The sequence below is a fragment of the Nannizzia gypsea genome, genomic scaffold, assembly GCF_000150975.2.
Source record: "Nannizzia gypsea CBS 118893 supercont1.4 genomic scaffold, whole genome shotgun sequence".
Lineage (NCBI taxonomy): Eukaryota > Fungi > Ascomycota > Eurotiomycetes > Onygenales > Arthrodermataceae > Nannizzia > Nannizzia gypsea.
This window is the reverse complement of record NW_003345198.1, coordinates 2,364,153-2,382,493: the sequence shown is the minus strand read 5'-3', so window position 1 is coordinate 2,382,493 and position 18,341 is coordinate 2,364,153. Positions and strand designations below refer to the sequence as shown.

Sequence of the window (18,341 nt, the reverse complement as noted above, 5' to 3'; positions counted from 1 at the left end):
AAAAGGGCGTTAGGCTACCGCCCTTTAGAATAAATAGCCTAGACCTCGGTTGGGTTTTTACGAGGACATGCTTCCATCCACCTCAGGGCGGTAATGATGCCGTATTCATTGAGCACACGGAGCGAGGTTGTAAGTAGTACCACGTTTAGCGGTAGTATTCACTCAATCCAGCACACGGGTATAGTCTCGGCAGTCCGATTCACCGTAGGAGCCCGCCTAAGTCTTTCTCCATCCCAGTAACCCTAGCTTCTAGACGCCGTTTCTTCGCTTCAAGCTCCCTAATAGCTTCAAGTTCGAGCTCGATATCTTCATCCGTAACTTCTACGGTCTCAGGAATATCCTCTGACTTATACTGATGGTATTCATTATCATCATATTGGGAGAGATTCATTCGTTCCAGCTCTTCTGCCTGGTCAGTAACGTGCTTTTCAAGATACTCAAGAGAAGCCGTAATTTCACGATGACGAGATCGTATAGAGGCAATCTTCTCTTTGGCTCCCGCAACTGGGCTATTTGAGGACTTAGCACGCAGTCAATTCACTTTGGAGTTAGAAGAAATACATACTATACGTTGCAAAGCATTTCTGCACCGCGTAGCAGAACCTCAATGTCCAGCCCGTTCTTGGTAGTTCTATCTGATGTTGGTGCTGTGGACCGTCTGATAGCATCCATCATATCACCGCCCAAGACCCGCGCAACAGCAGACTGATTGGTACGGTCCCTCACAGCGTATATACGGCTAATCATGGACTCTCGTTCGGTCTCAGCTACAAACATCGTTCCTCGACGGGTGGCTCTCCGTTGAGATCTGGTGGTATTGTCGACGGAGAAGAGGGCCCGTTCATGTGCCTCTGTGTCACGGATAAGAGTTGTGATGTCATGCTTGCCGAGAAGCGCATTGACGAATGGCTTTGGAGGAGGGAATCTAGAGGCAGGTGAATTAGATGGAGTGCTGGATGTCTATCTGGACGTTGGATCTTACGATAAGTCTGCTATCGCGGATGCGGAGAGGGATATCTGCTCCATATGGTTCCGTAATAAGCTCATTTTAATATCAACGACGCAGACAATCAGCCTATGCCGTGACGGTCAAGTATATCGTTAGTTATAAGCAGCTTGGTCAGTTAATGCTATTATCGTTCCCCTTCACCTCGACTTTGGTTCTTTTCTGTTGAAGTAAACAAACGATACATCGCATACTCTAAGGCTTAGTCATCAATCTACTATGCAATAAATAGCAGACATCTACATATAAGACCCGAGAAAGGGAAAAGAGCTATATAATATGAATTGTAGCCGTTATACGTGCTAGGTTCTAGTGTGCATAAGCGTGAGTCAAGCCATACATGAAGCTCTGTTGACCATATATTAGCGAGTGCCGGTGAGTACTTCGCATCTCTATTGCTAGGGCGTCACTGAGTACTCGCTCTGCCGACGAATTTTCGGCGAGATATACGGGGTATATCCCTGGTAGGCATTCTTCCTCAGTTCCGCTGGTATACGGGGTACTAGACTACCAGCATAGGTGAGCAAAGGCGGCATCGCCGTCATATAGGAAAGGTACTCGGCCCGATACCTGAGTATATAGGTAGTGACACGGGCATTACCCGGTGTAACCATGAAAACGGAGTAGAAGTCCTAGGGTGGATTCAGCCAGGATTCGAGTATAGGGTATCGCGCAAGCGTCTTGATCTCAAGCAGTCTTCCGTATGTTCGGTGCGTTTACTTCCAACCGAGGTGCTACCGATGCCTTACAACGCTCAGTTTGCATTCTGTCCGACCCTCTGGCGCGGCAATCGACCAGTATCAGGCCTGGCGCCACCTTTCTCGCGCCGGGCCTGCAGTTACGAGCCCTCCAAGCCGTGATTAGAATGCTGTCGCCTGGCCGTAGATGTGTGTGTGTGCGCTGTACCAATCGAGTCTCGCCTTCTTCCGCCTTCTCTCGCCGTCTGTCCTCTCAGCGACCCTTCTCGCCTCCGTCACCGGGCCTCTCTCATCCCCCGATCATCTCATCATCCTGCTGTCGCCTCGTCTTCCTTGTCTCCCTGGTCCTCCTGGCCTTGTCTTCTCTCGCTGTCTTCTGTCTTCCATCTTCCTCGTCGTCTGCCGACTGCTGCCCTGCTTAGTCATCCACGCTAAACCCTTCTGCGACTTTCTCTTCGCATCATCTTGACTTCTTCGCAACATCAAGAAAAACAACCAAATCCATCAGCTTCAGCGTCCTCAGTTGCAAACGCCCGCAGCCTCGTTGTCTCGTCTTTGCCTGTAGTCCTTGGAGCTCCGCCGTGTCCGCTTTGCTCTTCTTTTGCCCCTGCTTGCCAGCTGAAACGCCGACTCCATCTCTCCCCAGCACGCCCTGCTCGCCTCGCCTCCCGGCTCTGTTGTCCTTTGAACGCCCGGTTTCCCCCAGAAGAAGCTCTCGCCGTAGGGAGCTGCCCAATAGCTTCAGACACGATGCCAGCAGAGAAGCGGACGCTTCGCTCTAACCGGTCAGACGCCTCAGCGGACGGTGAGAAGCCCCGTTCGAACTCGCAGAGCTCCAGCTCCAACAAAGATAAAGCTACTCCGACTCGCTCGGCGGCGTCACGAGGCAAGGCAGCGCCAGCCAGAAAACCGGCCTCAGGCTCGAAAAAGGCGACCCCCGAGGGCTCTGATGCTACCGAGAATGGCGTGAATGGTCCCGAGGACGTGCAGATGAGTGAAGAGCATTTGAACGGCTCTGTATCACCCAAGCAGCGCGACAACCACGACGGTGACGAGGAGATGACCGTTGTTGTTCCCCCGTCAAAAGCTTCTAGACTGTCGGGAGAGCCTGAGAAGAGCCGAACTGAAGTCAAGATGGATACAAGTCAGGACGAGGATGTCAAGTCGGATGAAGTGGTTGACCCGGCTGAGAAGGCAGAGTCAGGTATGTCTCTCTATACGAGTAAAGATACTGATGGTTATGATGACGACGAGGGCCACGATGACCATGGAATACTGACAAACTTATAGATATCCGGACAAATTTCACATTACTCGAGAGAGCTGTGGTGCATTTTGATCTACGCTTTACCCTCAGGGTACTACGATCCATCTCGTCCATGCGTAAACATCTCAATGCAGACATGCTCGCTAGCGTAATCACATCTACTTATCATCGTTCGGATTCCACCGCATCCTTCCTCCTGGCTGCCCTTGATAGGCAATCTGCTTTTGATAACGTTGCCGAAGATGTGGACATGGAAGACGCATCAGACCTGAAACCGTCAGCTACTCCCACCACAAAGACCACTGCTTCATCCAAAGAGACCCTGCCCGAGATCGACGTCTACCTTTCCATTCTGGTCCAGATTTATCTCTATGACGCAAAACGTACTGAGAAAGGTGCTGAGTTCTCGCAGAAGCTGGTAGAGAAGCTGAGGACGCATAACCGAAGGACTCTGGACTGCCTGGCTGCTCGTGTGTACTTTTATTATTCTCTCTTTTTCGAACAGCTAAAACCGCTTCCACCTTCGCCGACTGCAGCCGTCATATCCACCAGAGCTTCGCTTCTTGCAGCTCTCCGGACCGCCGTTCTTCGTAAGGACACCGACATCCAGGCAACCGTCACCACTCTCTTGCTTCGCAACTACCTGTCCACCTCTCACATCTCCCAAGCCGATCTCTTCATCTCCCACTCCGAATTCCCCGTCGGTGCGTCCAACAACCAGATCGCTCGATATCTCTACTATTTAGGCCGGATCCGAGCCATCCAGCTGCGCTACACCGATGCCCACCAGCATCTGGTGGGTGCTTCTCGGAAGTCCCCGTCGACTATGAGCGCGGGTGGCTTCTACCAGGCATCAATGAAGTTACTTGTCGTCGTCGAGCTACTCATGGGCGACATACCTGACCGTGCCATCTTCCGCCAGGCAGCCCTCGAGCGTGCGATGTATCCTTATTTCTTGCTCGTACGGGCCGTCAGTGTTGGCGATCTAGACGGCTTCCAGAAGATCGTCCAGAACTACGGCCCGGTCTTCCGAAAGGACAGCACGTACACACTCATTCTCCGACTACGACAGAATGTCATAAAGACCGGCATCCGCATGATGTCGCTGTCATACACTCGTATCTCTCTGCGTGACATTTGCCTTCGTCTCGGCCTAGATAGCGAGGAGTCTGCCGAGTATATTGTTGCCAAGGCCATAAGGGACGGTGTTATCGAGGCCTCGCTAGACCATGAGCAGGGTTACATGAAGAGCAAGGACATTGGCGATGTGTATGCCACCCAGGAGCCGGGAGAAGTCTTCCACGAGCGTATCCAAGCTTGTCTTGGTCTCCATGACGAGAGTGTCAAGGTATGTTTACTCTTCCAATAAGGCAGCATCTTAGCACTGTGGGGCGTACGTATACTAACATTGATCCCAGGCAATGAGGTTCCCTATGAACCAACACCGTCTTGAGCTGAAGAACGCGCAGGAGGCCCGCGAGCGCGAGAGGGAGCTGGCCAAGGAGATTGTGGAGGGAGACATGGACGACGATGACGCTGGTGGCGACTTTGATGGCATCTAGTCGGCCTGTACCTGTACACGGACAAGACACAATCCCTGGGACACCAAAACCCGCCTCCGCCATCACATCGACATCTCCCATGCTCTCCCGCCCTCCCGACCTCCTGGCTATCATTACTTCATGCCTGCTGCTTCATCTCACTCACCCAGAGTTGCCGCCGTCTTCTTCCTCGCCGTCAACTACAGGGTCAACGACCAAGAGTGACGTGCACCTCTGGCAAGCGAGCGAGCCAGCCGGGGCGTATGTACAGTCCTTCAACCGACACGCCAGGGTCTATCTACTGCTGATTTTCCTTTCTCTCTTCTCTCCTGTGTCTTTGCTACAACAAACATCCCGATGTAATTTTCTGCCTCCCTTTGCCTGTCCCTTCACCTAGACACCAAGCTCCAATTCATCTATCTGCATTCCATTTATCCGACTCCATATTACAAGCAGTAGTTAAAGAAGCCAGCAAGTAAATAAAAATAAAATGATGAATCGCTCAGTTCCAAGGACGCGCGCTCGGCTGCGACGCTCGGCACGGAGAAATGCAAACACCCCAAAGAAGCTTTTTTCCTCTAGCCAAGTTTTGGACGTTGAAAAAAAAAGTACAACTCACGGAACAGCAAAAAGAGACCATCGCGGTGCAACCAGCTTGCACCACAGCGCATGGCCTGGTATATATGCTATATAGCCCCCTTCAATTGTCTATAGCAGACGCTGCTGAAGGTGCCTGTTGCATTTCTAGCTCGTCTTTACGTACTGGCGGACCCAGAAATCACATCCCGACCTCTACCGCGAGTACTCTGAGAGTACCTTCACTAGACGAGAGCACCCAGAACGACGAGAATAACTCCCCAACTCCTGAGAAATGAGAGCTCGAGCAAGCTTACCAGCCTACGGGCTGTCTCTGCGAGCTTCACAGACCTTTCGGCCAGCTTCGATATGCTCACGATGTCTTCACAGCCGCTTCGCCATCTCCCTCTCGATACCTCCAGCCCACATCACAGCTCGCAATTACCATCCCTCGCGCCGGAAAGACCAGTCTGCACTCGCATCAGCTATGTCCGCCGCCCAGAACCTGTTTTCAAAGGAGATATCAAAGGCTCCTCCGCCTCCGCTGCCGTCGAATCCAGGCTCGCTGCCTGCAAACGTCTCCGTCGACCCGCTTAGGATGGTAGGCAAGGAGCTGAAGTTTCTCAAGAAGAATCTGCGCAGTCTGCTGGGCTCCGGACACCCGATTCTAGACCAGGTTGCGAAATACTACGCTCAGAGTGAAGGGAAGCAGGTCCGGCCCATGTTGGTGCTGCTCATGTCCCAGGCCACGGCGTTGACGCCCAGCTGTGAAAAACGTCGAGAACGAGACCAGCTGCTTAGCTCGCTGCTTTCTACCCCTTCTTCGAGCTCGTCGGGAGCATATATCAACGATTCGATTAATTCCCCTGCCATTCTGGCCGATACGAACCCAGATCTCATGCCGCTTAGCTCGCCTACTCGAGACACCGTATATGCGCCTACCAAGGAAGATTCAAAGGACGACTTTGCCAATGTACTCCCTTCGCAGCGCCGTTTGGCTGAAATCACAGAGCTGATTCATACTGCTTCCCTCTTGCATGACGATGTTATTGATAACGCCGTCACTCGCCGATCAAACCTCTCAGCCAACCTTGCGTTTGGAAACAAAATGGCTGTGTTGGCTGGAGATTTCCTTCTCGGTCGTGCGTCCGTCTTTATCGCCAGACTACGTGATCCCGAAGTCATTGAGTTACTGGGAACCGTCATGGCCAACCTGGTCGAAGGTGAATTCATGCAATTGAAAAACACCATGCTGGACGAGTCAAACCCCGTATGGTCTGAAGATATCATCTCGTATTACTTGCAAAAGACATACTTGAAATCCGCTAGTTTGATCAGCAAGTCCTGCCGTGCAGCTGCTTTGCTAAACCAGAGTGGCCCCGAGGTCGCGGAGGCAGCTTATCTCTTCGGAAGGAATCTCGGTTTGGCCTTCCAGCTCGTCGATGATATGTTGGATTATACTATCAGCGGGGAGGAGCTGGGCAAGCCTGCCGGTGCCGATCTAGAGCTAGGATTAGCTACTTCGCCTTTGCTATTTGCCTGGAAACAACGGCCAGAGCTGGGAAAGCTAGTAGGCAGAAAGTTCTCTCGTGAGGGAGACGTTCAGTTGGTATGTCCTATCCCTCCATGGCATAATGTTTTCAACCTCTAACGTATTGTCTAGGCCCGTCAAATCGTCGCTCAATCTGATGGTCTCGAGCAAACTCGAGCTCTTGCCCAGCAATATGCCGACGATGCCGTTGCAGCCATCAGCAAATTCCCCGACAGTGAAGCAAAGGATGGCCTAATCGAAATCTGCCGCAAGACCATCAACCGAAGAAAATAAATAAATACAAAAAGGAAGAAAAAACTTCGCTCAAAAGTATCACCAACCATAGGGTATAAATGGCCTGCCCACAAACGGCTCGAACAGAGGGAGGAATGTAATATGTTAGCGCGAGGTGGCATGGCGTGGTGGCCTGATCCATACATCTCATTTCCTAGGCCACCATTTAAGGAAGAAATTAACGGAAGAAAAAAAACAGGTTGAGGACATGAGGGTAGACGCTCATGTAGAATACCGCTTTGGAGTTTGTTGAGGATTCTTTTTTCCGGCATTTATTTTTACTGTGAACCTGTCACCTTGGAGATCATGGTGTAAGATTAAAAGATATAGACGGATTCAAGTGGCTGGGCACGGATGGTCTATCTGTACATAGTTGTTCTGTAGGATAGAGGATCAATGCGTTTTATTAACTGATTGTTGTCTTTTGATGAAGATGAAGTATCAAGCTTAGAATGGATTTTGCTGATTGCCCTGTAACAACTGCTCATTAATGTCATACACATTCATGACGAAGTCATTAGATCGGGGTGCCCGGGTTACTCCAAGAGACATAGGGTCTCAACTCATTCTCCTGATCACTCTCATCCTGTGAGACTAACCTCACGCCTCCAATGCCATAAGCCTGGGCGGTCCTTTGGCTATCAAGACTCATCTTCGGTCTAAGACCGCTTGCCGGAGATATCGGAGACAAGTGGGAGTCACCTGGAGGGATATCATTCGATCTAACCTTCAGACTCGGTTTATCCTGTTCATACTGTCCCTTCTTCGCCCGTTCATATTCAGCCACCAAAGACCGACAATATGCTGCCGCCTGTACGCTCAACGCGTAATCCGCAGGCGCACATTTAGCATGATTTCTTGCTAACGGAGGAGCACCGGCAGATACTAGCAGTCGAAAGGTTTTCAGGTTCCCCCATGCACTCGCATAATGGAGCACGGTATTACCCACTGAATCAGCCATGCTTAAAGAGGCTCCCCGTTTTATCAGCTTGGAAACTGTACTTGTGTCCTCGAATGAGGCTGGATTTGACGCAGATGATGAAGCTCTAGGTCTCTGTCTCGGTGGAACCAATGCAGACGTATTCGATGTCTGGCTTGAAATGTTCGAACTCTGTGACGCTAGCATCAGCGCTGTAGCTCCGTTCTTATCCTGCCAGTCAATAGAATGCTTAAAAACCGAGGCCAGATAATCTGCACAATCCGCGTGTGAATTTGCAGCCGCCAGGTGGAGCGGTGTCGAAGAATCCGTATTCAAACTGATTCCAGGGGCTCGGTCATAGTCCATGAAAGCTACATCTGGCTCGCATGAGTCGTGGCCCAAGCTGACCAGCAGCTTGACAATTTCAAGATTGCCTAGTATCGCGGCCAAATGAAGCGAGGTGTTGCTTTTGTCGTCAAAGTCAGGGTTATGCAGGCATTTTGGATATTTCTTAGTTATGCGTTTGACTAGAAGTGCGTCGCCTTCAAGGATAGCCCGGCGTAGGCGGAGGTGAACCGGTAAGTCGTACCTTGCTAGTGGTCAGCATATCTTCTTATGGGCACAAAAGTAAGGACCGGGAACGGCTTACATATCTGCTACATGGTGCGGTTAGCTACCGAGCCCCTGTGGTCTCCGTTCCTCAGCTCTTGACAAGCCTAGAGGTAGTTCTATCACGCTCGATCTTTGGTCTCTTTCACCTTGTCTTTTCTTGCTATCTCTTGTGCTCTTGAGTCCTGAAGTCGCGAAAGTCAAAGCGCTGGAGTATCACTAATTACACGTGATTGTGGCTTGGCGGGAACTAGGCTCATTAGTAACATACTTTGATGCTATTCGACTTTAGCCGCAAACCTAAAGCGACTTCTTATTTTATTTTTATTTTTATTTTTTTTTGAGATTTTGTCGATCAACAGCTTCTTGAACATGTGAAAATCGTTTCTTCTGGCATCACATTGAGGTTTGGCTTCGAAATAGGTATTCTTGATAGAGTGTTTTTGGGAGTGTTGAGGACTTATGGTAGAGACTTCCATATTCCGTACCCACTAATGTACTTGTTATAAATTTTTTGTTCTCTTTACCATGGAGGTTGACAGAAACATGCAAATAATCATCTCAATACGGAGTATTCTATTGAGCTCTGCCTTGACAGGCCTCCGTGAAGATGACCATCTACCTCCTTGGATACGTCCGTCTTGAATAAGGAAGAAACCCGTGTTCTTTTAGTGTGAAGCTACATAACTTAACTTGAGGCTTGGAATATATGTACCCAGCAACTTACCAAAGAGCCTGAGATTTGTGTTATCGAATACTTATTTCTTCCACTCTTAGCACGTTCCAAGCGTCATGCTTCCAGCCTCTTATCTCCACTTCCACACATTACCATGAAGCTCTTCGCTCCAATCTTCTTACTTTCAGCTTACGGCTCAGAGAGACTATTTCTGACGGTATCATACCGGCAAATATGCGTGTCACAGATGTTGACTTGATAAGCCGCGAAGAATGCGGGAAACTCAACGGGGGCCACATTATATCAGTGACTCAACGCTATGCACTCTTTTTCAGGCTGGAGGTAAAGGTGCTTGCCGTCGGGACGATGGTGGCCCGGCTATTGATGAGACATCTATGAAACAGGTCGGGGTCGTCACTTACCCTGCATGTGGGCATATCTCCAGACCACAAGTTTATACTAGTGTTACATCTTACTTGGCTTGGATCCATTTGACGATTGTCAATACCTGCCAAATCATTTAATAATTTTCATTAAAGATTCCAATTGACAGTACGGCTATTCGCATAAGATTGCTGATATGTCCCTACTATCACTCAGGAAGAGCACTGAAATCAAGACCTTCTGCTTGTCACAATTTCAAAAGCAGTATTTTCAAAGAGAGACCAGAAAGAAAGGAAGGAAGAGAAGAGAAGAAAAGAAAAGAGATGAGAGGAAAAGTCATAAAAAGAAAAAGAGAAACTGCCATCGTGTTCTCCTAGGTCCAGATAACATGACGGGGACATATTAGCCTAAGTTGTTCCTGTTAAGCCATCCCTCTATTTCTGCTTCATTATCACCTGTTGCTAGAGGAAAACTATGCCAGTCCTTTACTTCCCTGGAATTCCCCTTTGGAGGCCACAGGCTACGGAATACAGCGCCTAGGTCAGGATCAAGACATGTATCATGAGGGGAAGGATAACATCGGCTCCACTTGACTCCCCTATTCCTCACCCTATTCGCGATAAGGTTATCCGTGGCAAGGTCCGAGTGATTTCGTTCTACCGTCCACTCCGCACCGAGATACCGGAGGAGGTTGTAATAACGCGTCCTAGCACAATCACCATGCTTATCCGGAAATTCAGCTAGGTCGACACCGACGGTCATCTTTTGAAGTGGCACCGACATATCTGGCTTGGCTGAATTTATCGTGCGAAAGATAGAGCAAGCTAGGTCGGCATCAAGTGCGCTATTGATAAGCCCGTCGCGCAAGTGTCCTTTACGAGGGCATTTATAATATCCGAGGGTTATCTGCGGATAGAACTCCATATCAAAACTATCAAAAGAAGGGTCACTAGGAATATCAACTGCCTTGTTGTAACCTCCTAAGCGAAATTTGGGATCCTTCACATCCAGTGAAAGCTGTAGGTAGGCTAATCTGGCCATAGAGCCTAGAGCTCTATACATTTCAATTTCATCCGCATTTCCCCGGAGACGGCGGATGCTGATATCCAGGCTTGAAAGTAAAGGACAGTATGTGCTAATTTGGTTGAGATTTTTGAGGGATACGGATGAGCCTACCACCGGCTTTAGATAGAGTTTGCGTATGTTCGAATACTGCAAAACATCCAGCTCGAGGTTTGGGTGCCAATCCTGAAGTTTCAGAGTGGATAGAGCAGGTAACCTTTCGAGAAATTGCCTTGTAGCAGTAACAAAGGATGTTGAGCATGGCTGGAAAAAGAACGAGCTCCGGCTGAATCTTCCCATCCAGAGCTCGAACGTCTCGATGGATGTAAATTCAAAGTTCAAAAGGTATTCTAACGTATTTGCCTCAATCTGACAGAAGTGTGGACAGAGCTTTAACACTCGTAGCACAGAAAAATCTGTACAGTCACTCCATTGCTCCAGATCTTTTCTCGTAATGTTCTTTTCACTCTTCGATAATATTATACGCTCCAACTTGCCCTTTTGAAATGTGCCCGGGAGCTTTTTGTCTAAGGTAAAACCTTCCCAGTGTTTTTCCCAGTCATAAGCAGGTTTCAAGGGGAACTGCAGTGCGAAACCGCCTAGGCGGCCTCGATCTATATGGATCTCCTTCAAGTTCGGTGACAGGCCATACACCATGCGCTGAATGGCCTCCTTGTGGAAACTATGTAATTCTGTGTCACATTGTGCATCATAGTATGAAATCGTCAGGCCGTATAGAGAGGGTGAGGTGACTAGTTTATAATCGTATGCGTCTACCTTATCTCGCTTGGCAACAGAGCGCAGCATGAATGAATGCAGAAATAGCCTGCAATTGGGTATAGAGGTATGAAGGGCTTCAAGCATACACGGGGGAAATTGGCTAAAGCCCATGTATACGAGGTCAGTTAGCTGGAAAAGGCGGCGAAGAAGGCCTGCCAGTGGCAACCAGGAGCTGTCATCGTGGTTACAACGCTCTGTGTCAGACCAAAATCTCATAATGGGATAGCGGGTGAGCGAGTCGACCTTCTGGTGCTCTAGAGTGTCCTTGCGCCTCCATTGGAAGGAAGGCTTAGAAGTGTCATCCTCATCATAGTTTTTGTTCAGAAATCGCGCCTCTGGAGAGTCTATAATCAGGCATCGCACGGAGCTGAAGGCATAGCCATCCCTTTCTAGCTCGAGAGTACATTTTCGTACATCGTCCTTCAGTCGGGGTAGATCAACTGTAAATGCAAGTGTGTGATAGCGGCCACGCCTGAGAGCCGGCTTCGAGACTTGATAACTACGTTTGCTTGTACACGCAAAGGCAACCAGCGATAAGGGATGGGTGGTGCCTAGCTATTCAAGGGTTGGAATTAAGAGCTCGGGAGGGAAGTCAAGAATGCAAGCCATTTTCCAAGTAGTATCCCTCTCTACCGGGCGGGACTAGTTATCCTTCGTCAAGTTTGGTGGGGCCTGGAAGAAATTGCGGGGTCGGTGTCCAGGGGAATATCCAGGCGTTGTGGGCCAAGTTCAAGGTGTACTTTCAACACAATGATATTGACGAGACCACTGGTATCGGCACCAGCTACCGCTACTAACGCCAACGACCTCCCTCGTCGTACAGGATTGGCGTTGGTGTCTTTGTCGTCTTGATAAACAGATAAACGAGTTTAAGCTTGATCAACTTAAGGTTGTGGCAGAAAGACAAAAAACTGAGTTGGAGCACAGACCAAAGATTCAGTTATTTATAATAAACAGTGAGTTGGCTAGTTGCTGACATAACTAGTTAACCCAACACTTTTTGGCGATTTTCTTCTTCTAATTAAGTACAGAGTTTTCTTTCACAAAGTTTTTGCTGGTGCTTGTCCAGACTGTAGGCTGTTTAGGCCTTCTGTCAAAAGAGGAAACCATCTTTGCGCGATAGGAAAATGAAGTCCGGTTCTGCTTCTGCATGGTGTAGCAGATATATATATATACCAGTTTCTTCGCTTTGATATTCGGGCTTGCGACATTCTTAACGACCGCTGAGAAGAAGGGAAGACATATTCCCGCCTGTACATCAATTAGAGAATGAAGATTTCTTCGACAACTGGAATATAGAGTAATAGCATGCTACTATGCCGTCGTTGCTGTGCGAAGCGTGTGAAGCTCGTGGAGCTAGGGGTTTCCCTCATGGTCTCGTTCGGATAACCAGTTGCTGGCCGCGGAGAAATGTGCCGGAGGTAGTTATCCTACCGAAATGACCTTATCTATGGAGTATGGTTTCCCTACTCTCCACTACGTGCAGTCGGCCATATGAAGTTCCGATAAACAAGAAAAAAAAAAACAACCATCCCAAAAGTTTGGCGTTGTCTCGCAATGGAAATTCAACCATACATCTTGAGGCGCAAATCCGATCTATTTAGGCCACTTGACCTCATAGTTGCTGAGTGTTAACACGGTAGTGAGGCTGGCGAATGACTTGGAAAACGCCTGATCTTCGCAGCCACACAGAGGATTCTGGTGAATATAAGATGCCCCAATATTTGGGATTAATAATGGCGCACACTATTATTTTCCTCCTCGAAGCTAACGTTAAGAGGGCAAGGAGACGAGCAAGAGGCGCCAAAATACCCCGTCATGGCTAATAAGTCGCATAGAAATGACACAATGCAGGTTAAGATCACCCATACTATAAGAGTATATTCCTAGAGATCCGTCAGTGGGTTATCGGAACAAGGATTCTCAAATTTTCGAGACCGCAGATCTTGAGACGGGACGACTTGGTGGAGGAATATATAAGAAGGCATCAGAGACCCCCAGCTGGCCGTCTTCATCCCTCATCCTCTCCAGGCTTCTCCATCAGCGCCCATCTACCTTTTCCCTTCTTCCCATTCTCAAGCAGACCTTCCTCCTGTCAATATCAAAAGTTTCAACCCTTCGACACCGTCTTAATACGAACCAGCGAGCCAGCAAGCCAACGCCAGTATGAAGTTCTCCGTTCTCCTTCCGTCCGTCGCCCTTCTGTTGAGCGCCAATATGGCTATGGCAAAAGTAGGAAGCAGCTGTGGAGGATGGGTCAAGGATGTCGACGGTGAAAAGTTCCTGGGGCAATGTGGCCCTGAAGAACACTGCCTTGACCGTATATGCCGTGCCAAGGTACGAAGAGGCGGTGACTGCTCGGAAGAAAACATCTGTTTCTCCACGGACTATTGCGATGAAAAAAACGTCTGCCGTAAAAGAAAGGAGACGACCGGTCCATGTGCCAGTGACGGTGAATGCAAGGATAACGTTTGCGTCAAGGGACGTTGTAAAGCCAAAGGCCAGGCTTGCGGGAGCGACGCGGACTGTAAGCACGGGAAGGTTTGCTTATATGCGACCAATCGCGATATCAGTACCGTTAAGGGAAATATCCGAACTTGTCAGAATTCGGTAAATGGAAATCTCGGCATCAAATGTTCCAGAAACAAGGACTGCACCAAGTGCCACGCAGGACAAACCTTGGCCCAGTTGGTTGCAGAAGCTAAGGAAAAGAGTCCTTCCCTAGCCAAAGACGTCAAGAAAAATGCTTCGAAGCTTCTGGCTGAACAGCGACGAAGGCAAAGGATGTGCACGAAAACTACAAAGTGCCAGTTCAATGTTTGTGTGGAGCCCGATTGGTTCCCCCGCGGGAAGGCTGAGACGGGCTTCTACTGCCGCAGAGATGCTGACTGCGAGTCTGGGAACTGCGAGACTACGACTCATGATAATGGAAAGCTCACCTTGAAATACTGCGGGGGCCGCAAGACCTCCTCGTGAAGACGTTGAGAATGTTGTGATGTGGCCAATGATGTGCTTGATATGCAAGAGCAAGAAGCATTCTTTTGCTCTCTAAACTCTGTTCTGTTTTAATTATTGACTTATAATGTTAATGCTCTTCTCTTCGTCTGAGGCCTACCAAATCTTATATAATAACCCTTGGAATATTCCTCGTTACTATAAACATTTATCCTAGTATATCTCGAATATGCTTCCTCTACAACTGGCAATGAGGCTAGCTTATATAATACGATTCTGTGGCTGTGCTAAAGCGCCGCAAGCCGATCACCGCCCAATCATCTTTATTATATAATCCGATTCTCTGCGACAGCAAGTTCGGTCGAGGGCGACGACGAAACATCCAGCAAGATATCTACACCTTTCGCCACGGAACAAGGCGGCGGGGGTATAAACATGCGTCTTGCTCATCTGCATATACCGAATATCATACCATTTAGACAGGCTTCGCTTTTGCAGCAGATACTCGTCTCACGCCTACTCACCCATAAAAGAAAACAGTCTGAATCTCCGGCTCTATACCCACCTACCTCTGCTCCGGACCCTACAATCTTTACGTTCACTCCTCGCCCCGTATATACGACTGGTAGACGCGATCTGCCTGCATCATGCTCACCCAACGATGAATCATCAGCCTTCCTCACCACCACGGCATCGGACGTTTCCCTCCCAACTCCTCTCGAACCAATTCGCGGGATCCTAACGCCGACTTCCTCTCCTACCAATGCCGCGCAACGCCTAGCTGAATACTACCCAACCTTACGTGGTGGGCAGACTACCTACCATGGTCCCGGTCAGCTTGTTATATACACCATACTAGATCTCCGGGCTTTGCGCATTGGCCCAAGATGTCATATTCGGCTACTCGAAAACAGTGTTTTGGATGTGATCAAGGGATTTGGCGTAAAAGGTGGAACAACTACTGAAGACCCGGGCGTGTGGGTGCAATCTAAGGCCGGGGAGAGCGGTATGCCTCGCAAAGTTGCTGCTGTTGGTGTGCATCTGCGGCGGTTTGTCAGTAGTTATGGCGTTGGATTCTGCATCACTGAGGAACCATTATGGTATCTACGACAGATAGTTGCGTGTGGGCTCGAGGGCAAAGAGTCTACGAGTCTGGAGGGCGTGGGTGTGGATGTGAAGGATGTGACAATGGAAGAGGTTGGTGCACGGTTCGTTCAGGCGTTTGTAGACCGGGTGAATTCCGGAGGACCCAGTGGTGGCCAGGGCCCGAGGCTGGACGAGATATATAAGATCCGGGAGGAGGACGTACTTGGGTAAATAATGCGGCGCTTTGTTCAATACTTCCCTGTTCATATGTATGTATAAATTCTCCGTCAAGCCACGGAATGGAGACTAGAATAGAAAGGGTAAAAGTAAGGTTTAGATATAGAAATGTGAAATATGATAGTATTTCCGGGTGAAGAGCATATAGCACTAACTTCAGCTATCAAGTATCAACTAGGCCGTCGCCAGAAAACATAAGAAGAGAGTTAAGCTGCATTGCATGGGCAAATTGACATCCAGAGGGTACAAATTCCGTGGAAGGGAGTGGAATAGACAGAAGTGAAACAGGTCATGATATGAAAAAAAAAGAGAGAAAAAACGAAAAATCAACAAGGAAAAGGAAGCCGTCCAGCTAGATGATGGAGGGTATAGGTAGTTATATACAGATGGCATTTAAAAGACGCCATCAAGTTCGTGGGAATGGGTAAAAAGCGAGCGTCCTCAGAGAAATAAAAGCATTCCACCATTGCGCCCGGGAAAGGTAGTAGAAACAACAAACATTAAGGAAGGGCAAGAGGACAGGTGCGTAGTCCATCAGTAGAGGTGGAAGTAGACAGCAAGATAGTACAGAGAAGACGTGAAAAGCGAGGAGGACAGACAATTCGAGCATGGAGAAAGACGAGACGAAAAGAAACTCGTAAGAAATTGCCGGAGGTCATGGATCCTACTGGATCACGCATTTGCCGCTCCGATCTGATGTGTTCGCGGGTTTTACCGAGAGAGCGACTCGAGCGGCTTCAGTAAACGCTTCGTTGACACCGCGATTTCTCATAGCAGAGCATTCTACGTCTATAGTCAGTATCAAGTCCTCCGTATAAAATTGAACCGACGTACCCAGGTATCGTAAAGCGTTTATTCGTTTTGCAACCTCAAGGCCTTCGCTGTAGGTAATGACTGGCTTCGGCTGTTGGGCGTTGCTGCTGTCGTCTTTCTCATCACTGGCCTCTTCTCTAAGGTCACATTTCAATGCGACAACCACAATCTTTGCGCCGGGACAGTTCTCGCCAATCTCAGCTAGCCATTTTGACTCGACGTTCTCGAGGGAGTCTTTGCTGTCAACCTGGTTGTGGTAATAAGTTAGCTGTCGCCCCTCGTAGGTACAGCTGGCTTGATGGGTCTGTATCATACACTAAAACAGAGCATTATGGCCTGGGTGTCGTCGTACGATAGGGCACGGAGGCGGTCGAATTCTTCTTGTCCGGCTGTATCCCAAAGGGATAGCTCCATGTGGATGTTGTCAACGTATATGTCTGTTTATCATCGTAAGCGTAATGTCTTCCTCGACTATGAGACGGCGAGAGAGGATTACCATGGACATAGTTCTCTGTACAGAATATTCATATCAGCAAGTGTTCTCTTGAATGGTGTAAATGTTAAGTTCAGACATACCGAATACAGTGGGTTCACTGAAAGCGTAGGCTATGTCAGTATCGGTTCAACAGCGCAGAGCTTGTGGGAATATCATACTAGACGGTGGGAAAGAATCTACGGTAATGTTAGCCATTTATTTAATCTTCATGTTTTCAGTCGCCTCAATGGAAGCACGTATTCCCTCTACTCACCCTCTAGTAAAGACGTTCAACAACGAAGTCTTGCCGCATGCGCCGTCTCCTCTAAATATTGCCACCATGTCAGTTCAGCCGTTCGATCATCGCGATAACCCAAAAGCTCCGACTCACAGAAGTACCAGCTTGCGCTTCTCAGTCTTCTCTCCTCCACAGAGAGGCATCTTGGAAACAGCTCAGTCGAGTAGCTAGAGCAGATCACACAGCCTGCCAGTACGTCCGAAGCGAGAGGTGTGGGGAGCGCACGGCGAACGGAGATACGAGCGAGGTCGAAACAGATAAACGGCTCGCGACGAAGAGCCAGGCAGGTTGAGCTGAGGGTAAGGAAGCTCTTGAAAATGCGAGCTGGACGGTCGAGTCGATGCTAGTGGGATGGGTTGGATTCCAATCAGGGGTAAAGGAAACGGGATCGTCGGTAAGGCTGGGGACGAAGGAAAATAGGCCGGATTTTAAAGTCGCTTGGTGATTGGAAACCGGAGGAGATATTTCAATGGTCACCGTAGCTACCAACAGATCGTCACAGAGAAGAAGAGAAGAAGAGTAAAAGAAGAAACGGGGAAGAAGAAGAAACAGAAGAAGCAGAAGAAGAACAAGAGGGCCTGGGCGAGTTGCAGAACTATCGATGATGTTGTCCAAGAAGAACAGTCGATTTCATATGCCGCGACAGGGATCAGGGATACCGGGGTGCTCGTATTGACTGCCTCGTGACAAGCGGAAGAGGCTGGCAGAGCAAAGTTACTGCTTGTGTTGGCCGATGGACGATGAACCGGAGATGTGGCGTCTGTAAATATACGGCTTGTCTATGTAGACGGTGTTGTATGTTCTGCAGCTGGTGGTGGGCGCCAACGGCGAGGAGGCGAAATATTTGAGCAGCGCAAGAGTTTTTACAGCAGGAGACTCTTCAGCCAGAATCCCCATGTCTATTTATAAAGCTAGTGACGCTCCTGAAGAAAGGAAAGATAAGGAGCAAACCTTGACCTGCAGCGGCGGCGCAGACAGAGATCCTTGGACGGAGTCGAGTTTAGTTCGAGTCCGGTCGTTTGAGGGCCCGTTTGGCGGACAGGACAAGCAACAAACAAACGGATTTGGAGCGGACCGCGAGTTCGAGAGAGGAACTTGGCCTGTCAGCTTGACGATCGAAAGCCTCGTCTTGTG

The 18,341-nt window shown here is 49.0% G+C and overlaps 8 protein-coding genes across 8 annotated transcripts; 4 read left to right on the top strand and 4 right to left on the bottom strand.

The window, feature by feature from the left end:
- Positions 1 to 199: 199 nt before the first annotated feature.
- On the bottom strand, positions 200 to 1,047 carry MGYG_05596 (hypothetical protein; the record flags this gene model as incomplete). Its single annotated transcript, XM_003172962.1, has 3 exons — positions 200 to 509; positions 566 to 925; positions 983 to 1,047. The coding sequence occupies 3 exons, from the start codon at positions 1,045 to 1,047 to the stop codon at positions 200 to 202; spliced, it is 735 nt and encodes a 244-aa protein (XP_003173010.1).
- Positions 1,048 to 2,454: 1,407 nt separating this feature from the next.
- On the top strand, positions 2,455 to 4,533 carry MGYG_05595 (26S proteasome non-ATPase regulatory subunit 3; the record flags this gene model as incomplete). The annotated part of the gene is made up of 3 exons (XM_003172961.1): positions 2,455 to 2,908; positions 2,995 to 4,319; positions 4,390 to 4,533. 3 exons carry the CDS (start codon positions 2,455 to 2,457, stop codon positions 4,531 to 4,533), a joined length of 1,923 nt encoding a protein of 640 aa, XP_003173009.1.
- Positions 4,534 to 5,383: 850 nt separating this feature from the next.
- MGYG_05594 (decaprenyl-diphosphate synthase subunit 1) lies at positions 5,384 to 6,913 on the top strand (the record flags this gene model as incomplete). The annotated part of the gene is made up of 2 exons (XM_003172960.1): positions 5,384 to 6,697; positions 6,752 to 6,913. 2 exons carry the CDS (start codon positions 5,384 to 5,386, stop codon positions 6,911 to 6,913), a joined length of 1,476 nt encoding a protein of 491 aa, XP_003173008.1.
- Positions 6,914 to 7,430: 517 nt separating this feature from the next.
- MGYG_05593 (hypothetical protein) lies at positions 7,431 to 8,439 on the bottom strand (the record flags this gene model as incomplete). The annotated part of the gene is made up of 2 exons (XM_003172959.1): positions 7,431 to 8,342; positions 8,422 to 8,439. 2 exons carry the CDS (start codon positions 8,437 to 8,439, stop codon positions 7,431 to 7,433), a joined length of 930 nt encoding a protein of 309 aa, XP_003173007.1.
- A 1,464-nt stretch (positions 8,440 to 9,903) lies between these two features.
- Positions 9,904 to 11,749, bottom strand: MGYG_05592 (hypothetical protein; the record flags this gene model as incomplete). The annotated part of the gene is made up of 3 exons (XM_003172958.1): positions 9,904 to 11,389; positions 11,549 to 11,687; positions 11,719 to 11,749. 3 exons carry the CDS (start codon positions 11,747 to 11,749, stop codon positions 9,904 to 9,906), a joined length of 1,656 nt encoding a protein of 551 aa, XP_003173006.1.
- A 1,811-nt stretch (positions 11,750 to 13,560) lies between these two features.
- MGYG_05591 (hypothetical protein) lies at positions 13,561 to 14,319 on the top strand (the record flags this gene model as incomplete). Its single annotated transcript, XM_003172957.1, has 1 exon — positions 13,561 to 14,319. One exon carries the CDS (start codon positions 13,561 to 13,563, stop codon positions 14,317 to 14,319), a length of 759 nt encoding a protein of 252 aa, XP_003173005.1.
- Positions 14,320 to 14,733: 414 nt separating this feature from the next.
- MGYG_05590 (octanoyltransferase) lies at positions 14,734 to 15,615 on the top strand (the record flags this gene model as incomplete). The annotated part of the gene is made up of 1 exon (XM_003172956.1): positions 14,734 to 15,615. One exon carries the CDS (start codon positions 14,734 to 14,736, stop codon positions 15,613 to 15,615), a length of 882 nt encoding a protein of 293 aa, XP_003173004.1.
- Positions 15,616 to 16,285: 670 nt separating this feature from the next.
- Positions 16,286 to 17,251, bottom strand: MGYG_05589 (hypothetical protein; the record flags this gene model as incomplete). The annotated part of the gene is made up of 5 exons (XM_003172955.1): positions 16,286 to 16,410; positions 16,456 to 16,711; positions 16,750 to 16,871; positions 17,011 to 17,027; positions 17,184 to 17,251. 5 exons carry the CDS (start codon positions 17,249 to 17,251, stop codon positions 16,286 to 16,288), a joined length of 588 nt encoding a protein of 195 aa, XP_003173003.1.
- Positions 17,252 to 18,341: the final 1,090 nt, after the last annotated feature.